This window comes from Pelmatolapia mariae, linkage group LG13 (assembly GCF_036321145.2).
Source record: "Pelmatolapia mariae isolate MD_Pm_ZW linkage group LG13, Pm_UMD_F_2, whole genome shotgun sequence".
NCBI lineage: Eukaryota > Metazoa > Chordata > Actinopteri > Cichliformes > Cichlidae > Pelmatolapia > Pelmatolapia mariae.
Window position 1 is genome coordinate 16,513,446 of NC_086238.1, and position 21,717 is coordinate 16,535,162.

General features: G+C 40.3%; 3 protein-coding genes across 3 annotated transcripts; 1 reads left to right on the plus strand and 2 right to left on the minus strand.

The window, feature by feature from the left end:
- Positions 1-112: 112 nt before the first annotated feature.
- Positions 113-3,889, plus strand: mkks (MKKS centrosomal shuttling protein). Its single transcript, XM_063492249.1, has 4 exons — positions 113-1,116; positions 1,316-1,497; positions 1,815-1,925; positions 2,024-3,889. Exons 1-4 carry the CDS (start codon positions 141-143, stop codon positions 2,450-2,452), a joined length of 1,698 nt encoding a protein of 565 aa, XP_063348319.1. The 5' UTR covers positions 113-140; the 3' UTR covers positions 2,453-3,889.
- Positions 3,881-11,466, minus strand: LOC134640455 (3-oxo-5-alpha-steroid 4-dehydrogenase 2-like). Its single transcript, XM_063492251.1, has 5 exons — positions 8,579-11,466; positions 7,834-7,997; positions 7,627-7,728; positions 7,402-7,552; positions 3,881-7,294 (listed from the first exon to the last, which is right to left on the minus strand). Exons 1-5 carry the CDS (start codon positions 8,851-8,853, stop codon positions 7,228-7,230), a joined length of 759 nt encoding a protein of 252 aa, XP_063348321.1. The 5' UTR covers positions 8,854-11,466; the 3' UTR covers positions 3,881-7,227.
- Positions 11,467-11,582: 116 nt separating this feature from the next.
- memo1 (mediator of cell motility 1) lies at positions 11,583-20,268 on the minus strand. Its single transcript, XM_063492250.1, has 9 exons — positions 19,800-20,268; positions 18,462-18,543; positions 18,304-18,372; positions 18,009-18,121; positions 17,444-17,555; positions 16,860-17,002; positions 16,664-16,740; positions 15,516-15,620; positions 11,583-14,127 (listed from the first exon to the last, which is right to left on the minus strand). The coding sequence occupies exons 1-9, from the start codon at positions 19,858-19,860 to the stop codon at positions 13,996-13,998; spliced, it is 894 nt and encodes a 297-aa protein (XP_063348320.1). The 5' UTR covers positions 19,861-20,268; the 3' UTR covers positions 11,583-13,995.
- Positions 20,269-21,717: the final 1,449 nt, after the last annotated feature.

Here is a 21,717-nt window from a genome sequence, read left to right on the forward strand (position 1 = left end):
ACTGTTCCCCGTTCTTTTAAAACACAATTTGGTCAGGCAATGCTACGAGCATCACTATTCTATCATTACTAACACTTATCACTACCGATTTGCCGTATGTTGGTACTGTCTACCTTAACAATGTTAAATCTGCTTCGGTCATGTCTCGACTCAGCAAGAAATCTCCATCTGTTTGCACTGATATGCCACTGGACAACACTGATATTTGCAGCAAGCTTCACCTGCTGAAACAGATACTAACGTCTTGTTTCGGTCCCACAGGTAGACTGAAACAAGTTCACAACAACATTGGAGGACACGTCGTGACCACCTCTGCCTCCTCGGTTCTTCTTTCATCCGTTTCCTCCTCGCAGCCTTTTATCAATCTCATAAAAACCTCCATCCTCAACCACGTCTCTCGCTTCAGCGACTGCGGTTTGTTTGCAGCTATCTTGTGCCTTTCTCTTATTGAACAAATCAAAAAATCTGCTCTCAGGGAAAGCGTGGCTATCAGAGTGAACAACTACCTGCTCACTCTGTGTATCAGCTACCTTCAACGAGAAGACTGTGGTTGTAGAGTGAAGCTCGACTTCTGCAGCACTCAGAACTTGATCACGTTAGCTCGCAGTGTTATCTCCAGCAAACCCGCATGTTTACTAACAGAGCCCGAGACGCTTCACATTAGCAAACTGGCTGTGCAAGCTTTTTTGCTCACCGTTCCCTGCAGCAGTCCAGGTATAGTCAGTTTTGGCAGAATAGTGACTGTTCCTGTAGAAGGTCATTCTGTGCTAAACTCTGAAGTGCTTCCAGGTTTACTGGTGGAGATGCCTGATGGCCTGAGCGAGGAAGACAAACTTTTAAATCCCCTCAGTGTTGTGCTTTTCAGTGCATCTCTTGCTGGGGACATTTCTGAACTAGGAGATGGAGTAATTGAGGCCCACCCGGATGTAGACACAGACTCACAGATCCTGGGTCAACTTCTGGAGCTTGGCAGACAGGTGATTAACGATGAAGTGAAGCTCTTCATGTGCCAGAAGGTCATCCACCCAGTTTTGCAGCAATACCTGAGGAGTCATGGTGTCATAGTGGTAGAGAGACTGGGAATTGCTCTTATGGAGCCACTTACTCAGCTGACAGGTAAGCCTAGATGCAGGCTGCAAAATCATGCCATACATACAAGCACCAGTTAAACACCAATAGCTTTATTTGTTTTTCAATTCAGCTCACTGCAGTACTGTAATAATCTATCTACTGTCCAAGTGGAATATACTTGTGTTGTATTTATGGTGGGGGTTTTTTGTTTTGTTTTGTTTTGTTGCATACCTTTTTCAAATAGGGGCTCAACCTGTGGCCACATTACATACCACAATCCCACCCAAGACCTACGGGAAGGTGAAGGATCTCTGTATAAAGCACTTTGGATCCAAGACAATGCTGCATTTATTCCCTCTTGGGGAGTCTGCGATCTGCACAATGATCCTCTGCCACAGGAACCAGACCATGTTAAATGAGCTGAAGGTAAGATGAAGTGGGTGTTAAAGCTGTACTGTTGGCTTCTGGAGTTAATGATGGATAGAGAGACATATTGCCTGAAACAACGTAGATTCCACTCATAAGACTCCCTATCGCTAAGATTTACAATTCCTGCTGTATGTTAGTTCAATAAATGAGAAGTCAGTAATGGATTTTCCCACAAAGTAAATGTTTTAGTGTTCGTCCATTGAGAGATCAAATTTCTTCAGAAAATATACGTTTTTAACACAGAGACATGGAATACCCATTATTGTCATGTAAATGTGACAAAGTGGTCACTTCCTGATGTGTTTGTGCTAAAGGTGGTGTGCCAGACGGCAGAACATGTACTGAGGCTCACTCTAAGGGAACCATTTGCCTTGGTTGGGGGTGGCTGTACTGAGACAAACTTGGCTGCTTATGTTAGACACAAGGTGAGATCCAGTATTTGGTCTTCACTTACCCCAGTTTTATTGATTTCACATGTCTTTCACAATGACATGCCTTCATGATGCCATATTTTTTTTCTTAGAGCAAGAGTGAGGTACCAGAGACTGCATCGGTATTAATGTGCTCACAGACAGAGTACCTTCTTGGTGTGGAGCTATTCTGCTGTGCTCTGGAGTCTGCAGCTGGAGCGCTGGAGCACGATGGTGGGAGTTCTTTAATTGATCTGACTCATGCTCATCGCTGGATGCTCCCTGCAGATGCCATCAAAGAAACCATGGAGGAAAGTTTGGGCTTCTGTGGCTGCGGTCTGGTACAAAGTAGCCCAAGTAAGAAGTGGACTTATCTAAACACTAAATATTCAGATTTCTGTCCATCACCCGTGTTTAGAGACACTCGTGTGCAGCCACGTGTACTAGACTCCTTCACAGCTAAACTCAGCGCATTGCAAGTTGCTGTGGAAACTGCTAATCTTGCTCTGGATGTTAAATATATAATTCAAGATATGAATTAGCAGAACAGATTTTTTGTGTAGTGTGGAATTCTGGTTCGTGGGTTTAAAATGGGGACTGAATGCTGCTTTTTTGGTTTCAAATTTTAAAAAAAAGTTTAAACAGTAGGGAGTCCTTTTGCATATCATTTAAAACCCATGCTGGCACTGAGGTACATTAGTACATGGGTAACTTATATCTGTGAAGGTAGCATTAACGTTTAACTACGCTGAAAACGCATCTGATGTGTATGGGAAAAAAAATCATGCTGGGCATTTATAATAATTTGGACTGGGTAATGTGTTAGCAATAAAGAGATACCATGTTGTTGCATGGAAATGAAAATTATCAACTTGCAGAGGGCTGAATTCAAAGACACCCCAAAAATAAAAATGAAACATTGATACTTCAGCAGGGCTCTAGAGTGCGATGGTGCGACTAAAAAAAAAAAAATTTGGTCGCAACTGTTCAGGTAACAAAAAAAAATAAAAATCTCTGCAACTCTCCGTGTGGTCAACAACAGACACACATTATGCCCCTATCCTGGACTAAACCAATGTGAGAATGAGTTTGGTTAAGTGAGATAAGTAGCTGCCTTGAGACCAGAAGGGCCAGGTTCGAATCCCGGTCATGACTAAACCAATCAGAGATAGTCAGGGGCGGGACCTCTTTGATTGGCCGTGGTCCAGTTGAAAGTGCAGGTGGAAGAGGGAGGTGAGTAGCTTGAATAAAGCGATATCGATTCATTAAATCCTGAATGGACTTTTAAATATAACTGTGTTTTGCCAGATTCTCAGATTAAAGCTCACAAAACTATTTCAACAACCAGCAAATGAGAGCAGGTACACGGATTCCACACAAAGACGTAAACACAGAGCGGACCCGACGCATCAGAATCAGCCTTGTCTTTCTCGGCTTTCTCACCCGACGGCCCGTAGACGGACACGCTGTCGGAGCTCACCGATTCTGATGCGTCGGGTCCGCGCTGTGTTTACGTCTTTTTGCGCTGAGTCTGAGCTGCAGGTTTTGTCTCTCCAACCAAAATTCACCGAGCCAGCAGCAAAAGAAGCAGCAAACTGCGCTTCATATTTGCTCAATGTCGTCATGAATTCCCTCTGACTTCAGCTGTTTTGCTTCCACCACGATAAAAATCACACCTCCTGCACAGCTCTCTCTCTCTCTCTCTGTACTTCAAGAACAGTTTCCCGTCTCAAATCTGTTTTCTGCATTATTCATTCGCTTATTACCCACCAGTCTACCGTTGTTTACAGCGCTGTCGGCCGCTGTCTTTTTCTTTTCTTTTTCTTTTTTCACTTAAATGACCTCGGACAAGAAAGCCTAATTTCTGCTGTTCAATACTGAAGAAATTTAAACTTTTTAAAATTGTGCAAAATTACAGAATATTGCAGAATATTTTTAAGGTTATCTGCTATAAAAAGCCAGGCCAGGAAAATCTCCTTCATGTTTTTCTGTGTTTTATTCTCAGTTACTTTGACACAAAGGCATCTGCTGTGATGTTCACAATTCTGATGAAGTCTCATGTGTATCAGTACTGATAAATGATCAGAATTATAATATTTCTGACTGTCTGAGGCGAAATTGAATCGAATCAGGACTTTGAGAACCGGAATCGAATGGATTATAGAAATCAGTGATGATACCCAGCCCTAGTGAGCAGCCTAGGCCCGACAGAAGTGGATGTAGCTGTGGGTAATAAAAGATGAAAAGAACTATTGATAACTTTTTTGTTAAGTTAAGGCCTGATACGTCTGAAATTCATAGCCAGTGCTCTGACACAGTGCCATCAATCTTTGAACGCTGAAAAAGCACAGTGTATCCAGAAAACACATTATATGCTGCAATAAATGCACTGCCCAAGTGTCCCCTCTCCCCACTGCCTTTCAGCAGCATGCAACAGCAAACAGGTCGTCAGGCCGAGATGATGATTAAGTTTAACATTTTCTACAATATTGACAAAGCACTTTAAGCACAAGATTGTTAGTTAATAATTTAGAAATTATAATTGTCTGTATGGACTGCAACTCCCCCCCAAAAAAAAGTGCACATGTAAAACTGCGGTGTTAAGCGATGCGGTTGAAAAATTTGAGTGCGCCTAACTTTTTTAAGTTAGGCGCACCGGTGCGCCCATGTCAAAAAGTTAGTCTAGAGCCCTGTTCAGGCTAGTCCATTTTGCAGAAATGTCATTAAAGCAACTCAAAATACTAGTAAGTAGTTTGTGTGGCCCCCACATGCTTGTATGCATCCCTGACAACGTCTGCATATGCCGTTAATGAGATGACGGATGGTGTCCTGGGGGGATCTCCTCGCAGATCTGGAGCAGGGCATCAATGAGCTCCTGTCATTAGAGGTGTTCCCAGAGGTGTTCTATTGGATTTAGGTCAGGCAAGTGTGGGTGCCAGTCAGCAACATCAGTTACTTTATTCTCTAGGAACTCTCCTTACTCTCACCATATGAGGCTGGGAATTGTTATCCATCAGGAGGAACCCAGGACTCACTGCACCAGCATAGGGTCTGACAGTGGGTCCATGGGGTTCATTCTGGTACCCAATGGCAGTCATGGTGTCGTTGTAAAGCCTGTAAAGGCCTGTGTGCCCCTCAGTGGATATGCCTCTCCAGACCATCACTCACCCACCACCATGTTAAAGGCAGCATTACATTCTCCACAGCTTCTCCAGACCCTTTCACATCTGTCATATGTGCTCAGGGTGAACCTGTTCTCATCTGTGAAAAGCACAGGTCACTAGTGGTGGATCTGTCAATTCTGGTTTTCTATGGCAAATGCTAATCTGCTCCACAGTGCCAGGCAGTGAGCACAGGGCCCACTAGAGGACGTCAGGCCCTTAGACCACCCTCGTGAGTGTCCTGCTGGAGGTCATTTTGTAGCTCTGACAGTACTCATCCTGTTCCTCCTTGCACAAAGGAGCAGATACCGGTCCTGCTGATGTGTTAAGGACCTTTTACATGCACAGCTGTCCAGCTCTCCCAGAGCCTGTCTCCTGGAATCTCCTCCATGCTCTTGAGACTGTGATGGGAGACCCAGCAAACCTTCTGGTATTGCCTCGTGCTACCAGTAGTGACTCTGACCCTAAGCCAAATGCAAAACAGAAAAGATGAGGAGGTGAAAATGTCAGTGTCCTCCACGTGTAAAACCATTCCTGTTTTGGGGCTCATCTCATTGTTGCCCCTCTAGTGCACCTGTCGTTAATATCATTAACATCAAAGAGGAAACTGATGAAGAAACTGATTAACAACCCCCTCTGCTACTGAACTGACCAGCTCAATATCCCAGAAGATACATTGACTTGATGTGGTATTCTGATTTTAAAAGTGTAACTTTAAGGTTTGGGGGGGTTTTTTTGGAGCCTTGTTGTTAGGTCCATTAGTTTTTGTAATGCTGCCTCTGTAAACCAACGAAGTAGATTTTAAATCAAATGTGACAGATGTGCATATATTCAGCTTTAATTCAAGAGGTTATATATACTTATATAAATTTTTAATTATAAAGATTGTTTTTAAAACTTGGATGAAAATTCTTTGTAGCCAGTGTAGTCACTGGCTGCTTGAAGTCTAGAGCCTATGGACAAAGCCTTTCGAAAGTTGGGATAGTCTTTGAATTTGAACCGTGGCTCACAAATGGTATTAGGTAACATCAATAGTCTGCCAGGCCTTCAGTGCAGCCAGTTCCTGCATGTTTGTGGGACTTTCTGCCTTCAGTCTTGTCTTCAGTAACTGAAAAGCACGTTTTGTTGGGTTGAGATCAAGTCACTGATTTGCCCATTGAAGAATATCCCATGTCTTTGCCTTGAGAAACTCATGTCTTTCTTTGGCAGTGGCCTTTGGGTTATTTTCCATTTGCACTGCGAAAGGGTCTCCTATCAGTTTTGCAACATCTGGCTGAGTTGGAGCAGAGAGTATTGGCCTGTACGCTTCACAATTCATCCTGCTACTTCTGTCAGCAGTCACATCATCATTAAATACGAGTGGCACATTTCCACTGGTGGAGAAGTTGTTTTTCTTAATCAAAGAAGGAATTTAATTGCCTTCTGTGGGCTTTTCATTTTGCTGGTTCATTCTTAAACAGAGAGGTTTGTTTTTAATTTATACTTTCTTTTTTTCAGCCTAATGAGGGCCTCACTTGCATCAACATGTCTTTAGACCTCATGTTAAGTTCTAATGTCAAGTTCAACAACTGGATCAACTCCAAATCTCTTATCTATCTCATTTGTCACAGAATAATGACAGAACTGGTCTTACCTGGCCAACTGAAACTGGCTGTCAGTTAAGTTTCTAATTAGTTTCACAACAACTGAAAATGGTGGGCTATGGTCCTATTGCTGTTACACCATTTGAGTTGAAACTAACATCTTTTTGTTTAGTTTTAATCCCACTTTGATGGTCTACAGAGACACAATTACAAAAGCTGTGACATTGTCCCAAAAATTATGGCACCAGCAGTTTTGAAGCAAGATTGGTAAAATTGGTAATCAGTGGATTCTTACATTTGATTTAATTTTAAACAGCATTCCTGACTTTTGGAAACTCGGTTGTATGAGTATCAGTAATAAACAAGACAAATACATTTATTAATACATCATGCATAAATTTCACAAGCTGCAAATACTATTGATACACTTCACCTCGGTACCTTCTTAAGTACAAACACTAACTAAACCAAGCTAACTAGACTATTCCACGTTAAGGCCTCACTAATAACAATGTTGTATAACATGTTATAGACCACGGTAAACAGTTTTTTGCAATACATGAACGTTTTCCCTCAGAAGATAAAAGGAACTAAAGCCTTTCGAAACTTGGGATAGTCTTTGAATTTCTCAAGATAAAACCTGCAACAGAAGAAACAACAACAGTTTAGAAACAGCATGTGGGTAAAATCCTTAGTTGAGGGGTTAGTATTTGTGTCAGGACTCCTTCACATCAATATCTTAGGCACCTGTGATGGTAGTAGGCTCTTGGTCCAATGAAGCAGAGGGTGAACAGAGCGAATGAAAGTGCTGGAAAAGACCAGGTGGCTACAGCGTACCCAAACCACTCCACAATCTCCCCTAAGTAGTTGGCACCAGACACATATTCAAACAGACCTCCTGCAGGAGATTAAGTAGACTGCAGGTTAATACAAGCACAGTGGGAGTTTGCTCACTTGTAATCTGTCTCTTACCAGTAGGAATCTTGTATATTACTTCCTTTGGTTTCCTCAAGTTGCGTAGAATAAAGTCGCTGTGAATATTAATGGCCATGCCGATGTAAAACAGCAGTAAACCTGAAAACAACAACAACAACAAAAAGAATTCTCAGTATATGAGATATATAAAAAAATACAATTTGATTCTGACTTTCACATCCAAAGAGTAAATATTCCACTTACCAATTTTAAAGCAATAACCCGTAAACCACTCATCATCAAACTGGGCACAATGCAGCAGGTAGTGTCCTTGCAGGAAACCATTTAGAGAGCAGAACAAACCCGCTGCCACCATCACACTCAGCGGGAAAGGCTTTCCTCTCATCAATAGCGAGTACACAAATGTTCTATGATTGGGGAACAAAATGGTAGATGCAGCAGGGGTGGCGAAAGACGGGGATAATGGTGCATTTTTTCCATGCTGGTACATGCAGAAAAAGCTGTGTTTTACAATCCACAGGAAGCACACTGTATAAATGATTTGGCATTAAGGTGAAAACTAAAATGGTGCCACTAAGCTCCACTCTTCATGGGAGGTTAGGAAAGCATTCCTCAGAGTGTTGTTTTGAATTATAGCAGCAGGAAAAATCCTTTTCAAACCTCCTTTTGTTTGTTTCTTTTGCTTTTCAGGTCCCCATCTGAAATTTTGTCTCTTGCTTTCACAAAATGTCTCAATACGTAATGTACATCCAGAAGCTAAAAGATGATTACGCCACGTCTTTGTTGTTTTATGTAAAATAGAAAAGACAAACTGTTAGAGAAGAGGGATTTTAACTTTCCTTTTTTTAAATAACATCAAAGTCGATCTCTGATGTTGGAAAGATTAAATAGGAATACACACACTGTTTACTGTCATGAATACATTGTTCCCTGTTCCCTTCACATGCATAGCAAATGGCACAAAGCTGACTTGTTTTTCTGCTTTTACCTTTGAAAGTAGTGCACGCAAAAGGTCGCTAGCAGCAGGTACTTCCCCATAATTGTGGATTTGTGCGTGGTAAGCATTAAAAGTAGAGGGATGATGAAAGCCGGCATCTCCTGAAGGAACCAGGCTAGTCTAGCAGGAACTGTTCTAGCAGGAGGAGGGCATGCCATGTAGCGTCCATAGGAGCTCTGTGACTTCTTGTGATAAACCAGGTGCCAAACTCCTGCCAGAATAAGTCCACAGCTGAGAAAGCTCACCAAGTCCTGATGGCAGTGCATCCTAGCAAGTCTTCGCCTCAGCCGGTAAAAGCTGCTGTGACCGTTTCCACTCGCGAACTAAGCATATGTATGAAGCTCAATGGATGTAAACCGCCACGCAGACTCCTCCCAAATAAAGAAAGAGGTGTGTGTGTTCATCAGGCTGTTGACGGGTTGAGCTTTCAGAGTGTAGGTACAAACATTGCTAGAGGCAATGTCTTGATTAGCCTTTTCTGCCTTGGAAAACATTTTGATGTTAAACTGTCACATTTCCAAAAGCTGTAACACACATGAAAAGAGGCACCACAAGTTCGAGTATGAGAGGTAACCAAAGTGCTCAAAACCACCACTGCTTACAGATGCACATGGCAATCCCTGACATGCACTTCAGTTATGTTGCTTTCTTGTATTTCCAAGTGATATGTAAAAGGCATGAGAGTAAATTTTCAGAGTCTGGTAGCTTTAGAGTAAGAGTTTCTCTCCTACTAAATACCATCAAGAGGGTACAGCTGGCACAGGAGGACTGACTGAAGTCATCAAAAATTCATAGCAAAGTCAAAGTCCAGATTATAATCCTGATTATAGATTACATAAATGCACCTAGTTTCAGGGTTCAGTGATCAGATGATATATATGATATGAATTTGCACAGAAAGTTCATTTTTTTGGTATGTTCAACTCGGTATGAATATAGTACTGAAATTAATGATTTGAAGCATTCAGCCTCAATAAAACCATGACAAGCACACAGTTAGGTCCCTGTTACAGAACATCAGAACCTGTTCTGGAAATGTAGAAATGTAGCAAATGTAGAAATTTGATACATTTCCCTCATTTTCATATGGATTCTAAATACATGTGAAAATGAGGGAAACATATAAAAATTCAGCATTCTGTGCAACACCATTTAACTTGTATTGTCTTTGATGTTCATTCCCCAGTAAACATACTGTGTAAAAGTATCAACCCACCCCTCATTTCTTTACACTTTGCTAGGAAAATGGGAAATAGGTGCAGCAATGAACTGAAAGGTGCAAGCATACATGGAAAGGCAGTTTATATTTCTGTCAAATTTTCTTGTCATTTCTTTAAGTAGTCTTTGAGAAGAGTTCTCCAAGCTTCTTTCATATATTCAACCAAAGAAATGTGAAAGAATTATGTGTATTTGTGACAGGCCGCTGGCAACAAAGTGCCTATGTTGCCTGTTTTATGTCTATTTAATAATAAGTCAATATTAAGTGGCTTAACAAAACAAACAAACAAAACGTTCCTCTGAAAAAGGTCAGGTACAAGGACTGCACTTAAAATGAATGAAAAAGCAGCCAATGTCAGCCAAAGAAAAACTCCAAAAGACCTTCAGAGAGCCTGAGGAACTTTTGCACCAAAAATAACAGTCTGCCTCCTTGAAAGCAAAATAAACTTCACATAAAAAAGTAAGGAACTGGCATTAAGGGGATACAATTGGGCTGAGAAGCAAAGTTGAGTATGTGGGTTGAGCCCAGAAAATTCTTGCTAAATTTTTTTGTTGATGCCAAACAGCTTATTCTGCTATTCACTCTTTTTTGGTGTTATTCCTTCAGACCTCAGTGATCCAGTCCAATAAACGACACCAAACAAGAGTCAATAGCGGAATAAGCTGTTTGGCATTGGCAGAGATGATTTAGCAAGTTTTTCATGTGCACAACCCGCAAATGCATCTCCATGAATGTGGGACCATTTAAGGGGAAATAAACAGGCTTTCGAACTGTACATGATTTATTGCCCAGAAGCAAGGTTACAACAAAGAAATAATAAACCAACCAAGTTAATTAAAAAGTGAAGGGTAACTAAAGCCTTAGCATTGCATTTTGGTGGTTAGAATTCTTGTTAACTTCAACTTGTACTATGATTCCTTCTCCAACTGTTTAAATGCGACTGGTGTGAAAATGGGATGAGTAAGAAACCAGCAGCAGCTTTCTAGCATCTGAGTTCATTAGTCAAGTCAAAGCTGCAGCACTTATATATACACATTTTCTTTAAAAAAAAACAACAATTAAATTTGAGTTCAGTGGTCAAATATGTAAAAACTAGTAGAAATATGTATTATAAAGCAAGGCAGACTTAAAAAGCAACACAATCTGTAGTAGTTTTGTGCAAATACACACAAGCACAATCGGCTGCCTTTTTATTAGGTACATTTTGGAAACCTTATAGTGTAGTAAAACTGCTCAGAAAGTACTTAATGATCAATTGGTGCTGAAAGAGTTTCAGATTAGTGTTTGTAATATTCTGTCCACTATCTCTCCATTAGTAAGAATGGGCTAAATAACAAATAATTCTCAGTATAACAGTATAATTTAACACCAACTCAAACTATAGCCTTGAAAATGACCACAAAGTGGAATCGGTTCCTATCTGAAACAAAAACTTGACTATTGAAGTCCTCACATATTTCACTTCCCAAAATAAACACACTAGTGTTGTCATGTTACTGTGTTCCTCCCACCTGGCTCCCCCTGTTGGTGACATTGGCCTTAAAATTGCTTCGTGACTGATGTAGTTTGCACAGGATGTCTATTATAGAAGCTGCACTGTAAACCTATTGTTCGCTTATGTCTGTTAGTTGGTAAACTGGGGTGAAAATGAGTGTTTGGTATTGAAAAACATAATTGGTTTCAATGTAGTCAGTGATTGAGAAGTTACATGGATGTATGAGATCAGTGCGTTTTCTGTGATTGTAAAAACCAGAAGAACGAGACACCAGAGCAGACAAGCTTTTCAGTACATTTTACTCATTTTGTTACATGAATCCTCGGCCTCATCTGAAGAGCCTTTTGGGATGCTTTACCAGTGGAACCTGAGATCAAAAAAACTCCATTAAGGGAGTAGTTAAGTAGTATATTTTTTAGGTCTGTGACGTGTAAGTTCCAATTCTCAAACCAAGAAAAGAAAAAAAGAAAAAAAAAGAAATACAAAAAACATTTCTAAAAGACAAACAAATATTCATATAACAGAAAATGAACAGTGTTGAGGTTTAGCCTTTGTCTCTCTCTACAGGAATGAGGTGATTAGGAGAAAGAGGAATACCACTCCCTGCTGGAGAAAGGAGATAACAGTTGGTGCCATTTTAGACCAACGGATGACGGGGGGGGGGGGGGACAGGTAGAATATTCCTGGTGTGTCGGGCGAGCTGGAGACACCGTCGGGCAATAGGCAAAGGGGAGGGTACACGTGAGAAAAAACAAAACTCAAGTACACATTCTAAAATAAGACTAAAAGTGAGAATATGCTTTATATGTATATGTGCAACAGTGATAAAAGGCACAATAGCACAGTGTGTCATGCTTTACTAGTTTCCCTTAAATTAGCAATAGAGGTCGAGCCATTCTGGGATTTCATCTTTCAGTCTGTGCCCACTTCATTCGAACAGATGTTGTAGTTTAATGCTGAGTGTGATGCCTCTTTTGGTGCCAAGAGGGGAGGGGCTAATGTTAGAGGACTGCTTTGCTTAAATAGGAATATTCAACTTTAGCAGCAAAAGTCAGAGAAAAGTGACGTTCCAATCTTAAACAACAGGACAGCAGACACTTGTGTGCTGCCTATTATCATTACTGGTACTAAAAGCCTAAACTGCTACTAAGAATCACTGGGGGGGGGGGGTCTGCATTTAGCATTCCTTTGGAAACTGAATTATTTCAGGCAGCAACTATTTCGCTTGTTAGTAAATAAAATATTTGTGCTTGACACTTCCGATAAATCCAAAATGTAGCAGGGAGCAACACCGGGTAGATTGTTAAAACTACCAGGAAAGCATTTGTGCTGATATTAATACTCGAGCCATCTTTTAATTGCCTTGTGCACAGTACTTGCCTAAGAGACACTTGCACTGTCTCATTAGTAATTCTGAAATGAATTCTCAAAACTGTAAACCAAATATGAGGATGAAAACTTACATTTTTCCAATAAATTTTGGCATTCCTCAATCAAAAAAATCCAGATAAGGTTTACCACGCAGTGCACTGGAGAGAGGTACAGATCTTATTTAAGCAAGTCATTGTGGTCTTCAGTGCTTTGCCTGTTGTTTAGACAAAAAGAAATGTTGCTGAATGTGTAACAAAACTGTCTTTCTCCTATTCTGACAGTTCAGTAACTACAGAAAGTCGGGGTGGAGTTGTAAACGGAGACTGGACGTCTCATAGATGGAGTCACGTACACAATATCCACCGTTGATTGTATTTCTACATAACTGCAGTTTGGCTCTAGCATGCTAGAAAGCATGGGATTGTAGTCAGGAAGCGGTGTTTGTATACACTAGTTTACTGGGCAAACTGGCTGATGGCTTTAGAGCTCAAGTGACGACTCGGCTTTTGTTCAAACCTACACACTAATTGAGTAAATATCATCACATCTAAAACTACTAAATAAGGAAAACAAAAGGAATAAAATATGATTAAAATATTGTGTTTAATAAACTAAAAGGATAATAATATTGTTTTTGGTTTTGTACAGTAAGGGGGGTTAGTGAACTTTGTTGGGTGCAGCCCTTTGTTAGCAACTACAACACGTGCTGAGCAATGGTAGTAATTACCTATGACACTGTTTTCAAAGTTTAAATCGCATGTAGCTTGAAGCAGTCAGTCAAAACACTCCATTTTCATCTGGCAACATTTAAATAGTCTCCATTAATATCTGCAGTTTTATTTTAATTCTTAATCTGAGGCAAATTACAAGAGAACAGATTGAGTCCAAATATAAAGATTGCATTTTTACAACTCAAATCTGTTTAGTCAGGAAAACAAAAGGGAACTAAGAGGACTACAGTCCTTGCAAAAACCTAAATAAGATTATTTTTCCCCTCTCATTGCTTACTCCAAGCCAAAACACTACATACTCTTCCCATCTCCACTAACCATTTGCTCCTACAAAATCTCAAAACTGCACTTCAAGCAAAATGTTTCAACCAAAAGCTCTGAGACACACTTCAAACTGGCGGAGAAAAGGCAGAGGAGAGCTGAGGGAGAGACAGAAAGAAGACTGTATTGGCTTTGAGTGTCTAGGTCCTTCCTGCAAATAGTGGGCATAACTGGGGGAGGGGGTGAGAGGGAGGGTGTCTGGGTCGGGTTATGGCGATAGATAGTAAGGGCAGGGTGGCGGCGTTGCAGTGGCCCCTGCAAAAAGTTGACCTCAATGAACGATGAGTGCCCCAGCAGCATAACTCACGGAGCTATCCTGCCAGTTCCTGCACTGACTTGATTGGGCGTAGTTCAGGAAAGTGAAGTTCATTTCTAGACCAGACTTCCTCAGCTCAGCCACAGCCTGCAAAACAGCAAAATCCACTTAGGCACTAATTCACATCATGGGACACAGCAAGAGACTTTAGACAAACAAAGACGATAACGACGACAGATTGGCTCGTTTTAGGGAATTATTCTCGACAAGGACATGAATTTGGATCCTGAATGTTAACTGACCATTGGCCAGAGGACCTGAGTAGCACTAAGACCTATCCTCCTTATGTCACATCTTAATTTAGCTTTTCCAAATAAAATAAAAAACAAACAAGAAATATAGGGGTGTCATGACGAATGGACTACCTGGAAAGCACTGCTTCCAGAGCCCAGAAGGATGTCATACATGTGGGACTAGAGGTTACATTGAAAGGTTATATTAAAATCATATAACAGTGTAGTATTTCCTTAGGATTTTCTGGATGATCACCTCAAGATCAATCCAGATTCTGTATTTTCTGTGTTTCTTGTATAGAAAAGCTGATGAGGATGCTGACTTCTTGATTAAAACATGTAGTTTAAACCTCATTTCATTGAAGGTTCTCTACTTGGGGTCAAAATGAAAAATACAAATAAAGTCAGCCCACAACATGAATTTCATCAACGACTGTCATATACACACAAAAAATGAATAAACACAAATATGTAATCAGGCAATCAGATGGCAGCAACTCAGTGCATTTGGGCACATAGACATGAAGTTCAGAGAGAATGGCTCGAAAAAGAAATAAAATGTATTGTTGATCTCAGAGGAGAATGACTAGACTGCTTCAAACTGATAGCAAGGCAACATCTACTCAAATAACAACTAGTTACAACCAAGGTATGCAGAAGAGCATCTCTGTGCACACAACAAGTCAAACCTCGAAGCAGATGGGCTACAGCAGCAGAAGAGCACACAGGACGCCACTCCTGTCAGCCAAGAACAGAAAACTGAGGCTCTTATTTAGGGATGCTCATCGAAATTCCTCAATTTCAGTAAACTGTTTGATGACAAAATTCATGTCACTGGGACCCAAGTGAACTCACGGATGCAGAAAGTATAATCCTTGCTTAATGGTGTGTGGGGTATTTGCTTGGCACACCTTGGGTCCGTTAGTGTCAACTGAGAATTGTTTAAACGCCACAGTGTGAGTATAGTATTTTTTCTGAGTATGTGCAAACATATGGTCATCTGTTTTTAACCACAGTGTAGCCATCTTCTGATGGCTGAAGGATAACGTGCAATGTCACAAAGCTCAAATCATCTCAAACTGGTTTCTTAAACATGACACCGAGTTCACTGTATTCAAATGGCATCCACACCCCATCATGTCAATATCCTGAATCTATGTAATGAAGAATTAAGGGAGTGTACCTAATAACAACAAGTGTGAGTGAAATACACTTGGTAAGACTTTTTCCTGGGTTACCTACATTTAGCAGCACTCCAATCGGGTGACGCCCACATATGGTGTTGCGATACTTCTTCAAGTAGTTGGTGAAAGACATGGGATCCAGCTGCTCTATAATGCCCATCCCCTTGACAGACAGAAAAAAATTAAACCTTAAATGTACCCTCATACCTGCAAAAATTTGTATCTTTTTTGGATAAGAACACATTATGACTCGCCACAGCAGGAATAATAAGTGAAATGAATAACACTCATAATGGCTCAGTTCCATTAGGTGTTGCGACTGGCCAAGTAGGTCATGACAATGAATCAGCATGCGCAATAAAACGATCTTCGATAAGCGGAATGCAACTGTCATTAATCAGAAACCCTGTAGTGAAAATCAGCTTGGATATTCACGTTCCTTTTTTATATTCATGTAATATACTAGAGGCTGACCGATATAAGATTTTTCACACTGATACTGTGTAATTTAAAAATTCTATATATTGGCCAATAATTTTTTTTTCTTTGAGACACACACTCATAGTTACACATGGTTATATGTAAATTTGAGTCCTTACTATGATAATATGGCAGTGTAGTTTTTTTGCTTTCACAATAAATTGGTAAGTGCCCTCTAGTGGACAAATTGTGCGTGGTCGAATGACGTCTCCCTTTTCTTCTTCACTTTTCACATTTTCATTAATTGGCAGTTATAAATGCAGATACTGATATCCATAAGTAGTTAAATGGCCAATATCTAAGCCCCTACCAATATAACAATATATCAGTCTTATCAGAGTCCATTACATACTGTACTTAATTGATATACAAATTATTTTGGAGTTTATCACAAAAAATCATGGCCCTAAGAAAAATCTATAAATCCTCTCTGCTATTCAGTAGTTTTTTATCATTAAATTTAGTTAATCTTTAACTTGTAACAAGCAAATAAACTGTCTCATTAAGGCCTTGAGATTTTCAAAATGCCATGTACAATACCTTTTATTGGTTGGGGGCGTTTTATATGTGCTTAATTACCCACAGCAGCCGTGCATGTGGCCGATAAAAGTGTTTTTTCTCAGTGAATTAGATCAGATTTATTCTTTTCATTGAAAAAAAATTTACAATTACTTTTTTCCCAACAATTTATATTACATTTTATATCTTACATATCTCAGTAGTTACCATTTTATCAAGATGCTCAATAGACCTGTAGATCTCCCCTTGAGATTCATCATAGTATGTATAGCGAAACCGTTGACCTTCAAGAGAGAAACACACCGCAGTACACAGCTGGGTACAGTCAAGTAATTATGCCATTTAGACCAAATTATCCTTGCATCACAAACTGCTGTTTTCAGTGTGTCATGTCAGTACATACCCCAATGGCAGAAGTCAGATGAGATGATGAAAAGGTTAGAAGGGTCTGCCAGGTATTTGCTAAGCAGCTTCCCATACTCCTGTTCCTTTGACTCACTCAGCGCACCCACCAGCACAGGCACGATGCTAAACTCGTCTTTGTGGCTGCAACATAAATAATAATAACTTAACTTTTACATGCTAAAAACAACAACTTTGTGACTTTAGTCTCACTGGTCAACATCAATGGTGTGATTTCAACTTGTTATTTCCCATTATGGAGTCACTTAGCTCAGTTCAAGTTCTACTACATGATCCCTGTTTTTCAGAACCATGAAAATGGCTCTGTCTCCAGCCAACCTAACAGAAGGTTGTATAAATTATGCACATCCATGTGTCCCTGCACCAGTGTGATTCTGGTTTACAATAGTGCCTGGTGCATAGTATAGGAGGTCAAGGAAAATGAGAGAACAGAAGTAACAGAGCTGTTGTACCTTGTATTCACTTTTGTCAGAAACGGTCAAGAAAAAGCTTCAGTCAGATAGTTCCCTTTAAATGCATAGATTGATTCTTCACTTGAATGAATGTCACTCTCATGTGCATTACCTCTCCATGGCTTTAGCAGTGTAAGGCAAGTGCATTTCAATACTGTGCTCATCTTCGTCTGTCTGCAGACTCATTCTCTCAAACAACCCAGTTTTCCAGAGGTCAGCATAAACTGAAAGAGAGAGATTTCATTTTATTTTGTGAATTTTTTCATAGTCACGACTACTGATAAAGTCAGTGAGATTAGAATTCTGACAAGTGCCTAGCTGACGAAAATCTAAATAATAAAAAGAAAGCCCTGACCACAGAGTCAAGGCAATGTCTGGTCGCTGGAGGATCATTAAAAGTGTATCACCTGCCAAACTGGCATAAGGTCTGTATGTTGAAGCTCTGTGCTTGCTTCATTTCACATTTTTAAGAGCAATGACTCCAAAAAAAAATTGTTTTTCACTTTGCTTTTGGCACAAAACATGAAATTTACACTGTAAATGTTATCCAAACTGTCATGTTACTACCTCACATCACTGCACATCCTCAAAATACCTTTTATGAGCATGTGCAAAATACCTATAAATAAATTATAGCACAAGTTAAGATGTAAGACATATTTGAAAACAGTGAATACCCTTTTGGTCGATTCTCAGGTCATAGAGGGGTGTTCTATAGATGTCTGCAGGTGACAGGGCACAGCGAGAGAGGGGCACATGGTGTGAAGGTCCCAGGATGAACACCCTACGACTGAAGGGCAACAGAACTTTATTTCATTAGCTGTTTTCGCAAAAAGCACAGCACCAACATTTCTGTACTCTGCTATCTACACTCACATCTGCTCAGTCTGTGGAAAAAGTGGAATTAAGATAAACAATCATGCAAAGCATCTTCTTAAATGAGGAAGAGAGCTAGAAAACGGAATCACTTACGTAATAGAGGGATCAACCTGCTTGTAGGCATGTGCTGCACAAGCACCACAGTAAGTATACCCAGCATGGCTACAAACAAAAACAAGCCATATTACAATTAAGAAGGCATTGAACACATTCAGAAGACATTTTCCTTCCGTTTGTCATAGTGTGCTCACGGTGCTATGATGGCTCTAGCGGGTCTGATGGTGGACTGTGCTTGAGACAGCCAGCCTTCTAGTTGTGCATTCAGCTGGGATCCTAAAAAAGTAAACAAAAACAAAGATATATACACGTATATATATTTCACTAGAATAGACTAACACTAGAATAAAGAGGGGTCACAAAATCAAATCATAATTGTAGAAATAGTCCAAATACACTTTGATAAGGCTACAATCATTTTAGATCCCTACCAATGTCTCACTGTAATAGCAATGCACTGGGCTGAAATCCAGCTGTGACAGCAGTTCATTATTCCTTGTCAGTTATTTTGGAACGGGAAAGAAATGGATAAGAGCCCATCTTTACAAAGCCTAACATAGTATTGTCAATCTTTTATATGCTGGGCAACTGTCATTGTAAAGCTGGAGCTCATTATAATGTGTCATAATCCAATTTTAACCTTACTAAACGTGATTAACTACACTGGAATACAATGCCTATATTACAGTATAAACTACTTGTGTTCATGTTTACCAGTGTCAACAGTTGACAACATTAACAGCACACACAGCTGAATGATTTGTTAGAAAAACAACCAGAATCACGGTAATCAATGTTAGCTCAGCATTTGTGGTTTTGAGTATTTATCTGCTTTATATGTTGTCTCAAAAGGGATTGTACATGGCAGCTTCTAATGGATAATCGGGCAGCCTTTTGGGATTTAATAAAAAAAGAAACTAGCGTACAGCTTGTGAAATGGGGGAAGGGGTGCAACATGAACCTTCAGCTTTCTGCCCTGCCCTACCCAATCCTTTGTTCTGTGGCAGGGAGCATTTGTACACATAACTTAAGCGGGTCAGGGGCAGACACCAACAAGAACACAATAATGACAATAACCGCATAAGTTAATGTAGGCAATCAGCTTCGGGAAATCTTAAGTGTAGCTGGCTAGCTAGCACGTAGGCCAGGAAGTTCTGCAATATTAGCCAAGTTAGCGTTGGTTGAGTTGATAGTCAAAAATGCTTTGTTTTGACATTTCCACGCACTATCCGAGGAGGAGGTGCTGAACAAGTTCAAACCAATCGTACACCAAATGGGATAATACAGAGACGGCAGTCAATAACAGTTAGTTAGCCGACTTAAAAAAAAATCGGATGGACTAACGTTACAGCCCTGACACTGGCTATCAATTTCTGCGGTGGCAAGCCACCAGGAGCCCAGTTACAAAGCCAGTAAGTTACGCATAATGAGAAGCCTCAAAAACTAATAGAACACAAAGCATAAAACAAACAAATAAGACTGCCAGCTAGCACACAGTGTGCTAACGCGGATGGTGCTTCGTTGACAGTTACCCGAAGCAGAGTACCAGCTCCCGGCGTGACTTGCTTCTCTGCACACCACTCGGTTCGACATCTTGGTTCCCAAGCCGCCTATCTTGGTTTGCTTCACTCCTGTCAGGCGAAAAATTAAAAACAAAACTCCAAAATCCTGGGTTAACTACCCGAGAGAAGAAACCAACGCCTGCTAGCTGACTTGCCTGAAAAGACAAAGGGCAGTTCGACTGGAGAATCAGCAGCTAGCTGGCTAACAAGCTCAGTGTACCGTCAGATGGCCCTTGTGTTGTTACCGGTTAATAAGTTAGCCAGGAGAGTAGCTAGGGTCCGTTTGGCATAAAGTCTGTTAATATTAGCATGCAATGCGGAAAGGCACAAATTACAGAATGTTTGTAATGTGCCGATATGAAACACCCAGAACAGTAATAATAAAAGCAGCGATGTCACAGTTGGGATCTGAGGATTACAGACTTGTCTGTCAAGCCAGGCAAGGGGCGGGTCTGAAAAAAAATGTTATCAAAGAGACGTCAGAGCGGTCCGATTGGCTGCTTGACTGCTCATTTTTACATGATTGGTTAAAAAATCCAGGAGGCGTAGCCATTACTAAGATGTTGTTTGATTGTGAAATTGTGCTGTCCGTCAGGTGAGCGGGTACAGCGTGGCAAAGAAGCAGGGACGTCAATAGGGCATCAACCAAAATGTACCTATTTCTCTTCTTAGGATTGAAAGGAGTACTTTTGCTACCAATGACTGTAGAAAACAGTCATTTCTACAGTCATTGTTTGCTACCATGAGAGATTTATGACTGTTTAAAAACTAATTGCTTTTCTCATGGATTTAGATTCAATTCAATTCAACTATTTATACAGCGCCAAATCACAACAACAGTCGCCTCAAGGCACTTTATATTGTAAGGTAGACCCTACAATAATACATACAGAGAAAAACCCAACAATCATATGACCCCCTATGAGCAAGCACTTTTATGAGGATGGAAGGAAAAGCTCAGTTTTAACAGGAAGAAACCTACAGCAGAACAAGGCTCAGGGAGGGCCGGCCATCTGGGTTGGAGTGAGAGAAGGAAGACAAGACAAAAGACATGCTGTGGAAGAAAGCTAGAGATTAATAACAAGTATGATTCAATGCAATGAGGTCTATTAACACATAGTGAGTGAGAAAGGTAACTGAAGAAGAAATACTCAGTGCATCATGGGAATCACCCAGCAGCCTACACCCATTGCAGCATAACTAAGGGAGGATTCAGGGTCACCTGATCGAGCCCTAACTATATGCTTTAGAGAAAAAAGGAAAGTTTTAAGCCAAATCTTAAAAGTAGAGATAGTGTCTGACTTCCGAATCCAAACTGGAAGCTAATTCCATAGAAGAGGGGCCTGAAAACTGAAGGCTCTTTCTCCCATTCTACTTTTAAATACTGTAAGAAAACTGGATGACAAAATACAAAACTTGTGCTCTCTATTTTCAAAAAGACCTTTCTAAACCAGAGATGTCAAACTCATATTACATCGTGGGCCTACAGTCCACTTTAGTCTGTACCAGAGAAACTGCCTTTTTTGTTAATGGAAAGATGTTTTAACTACATATTTAATCCCTGAGCTATCTTAATATAGGAAGAAGTGAAATTTCAACAGTATGTCTCAGTTTTTCTCCATGATAAAGAAATGCTGCCATAGTGAATTAAAAAAATACGGTCAGTGCAGCACTTTGGGCTTTTTACTGTGGACCCACAGTAAAAAACAAACAAAAAAAAACCTCTGTAGTACATTGTGGGAAAAGCATTATCTTCTGTAACTTAATTGTTTATCTGTTACTCAGTTCCTGTGTGTAGCATGAGTGGCCACGAGGGAGGTCTTTGTCTATTGGAAAAGCTGTAAAACTGATAAAAATACAGCTAAAAGTCTTATGCCCTCTTTCATAT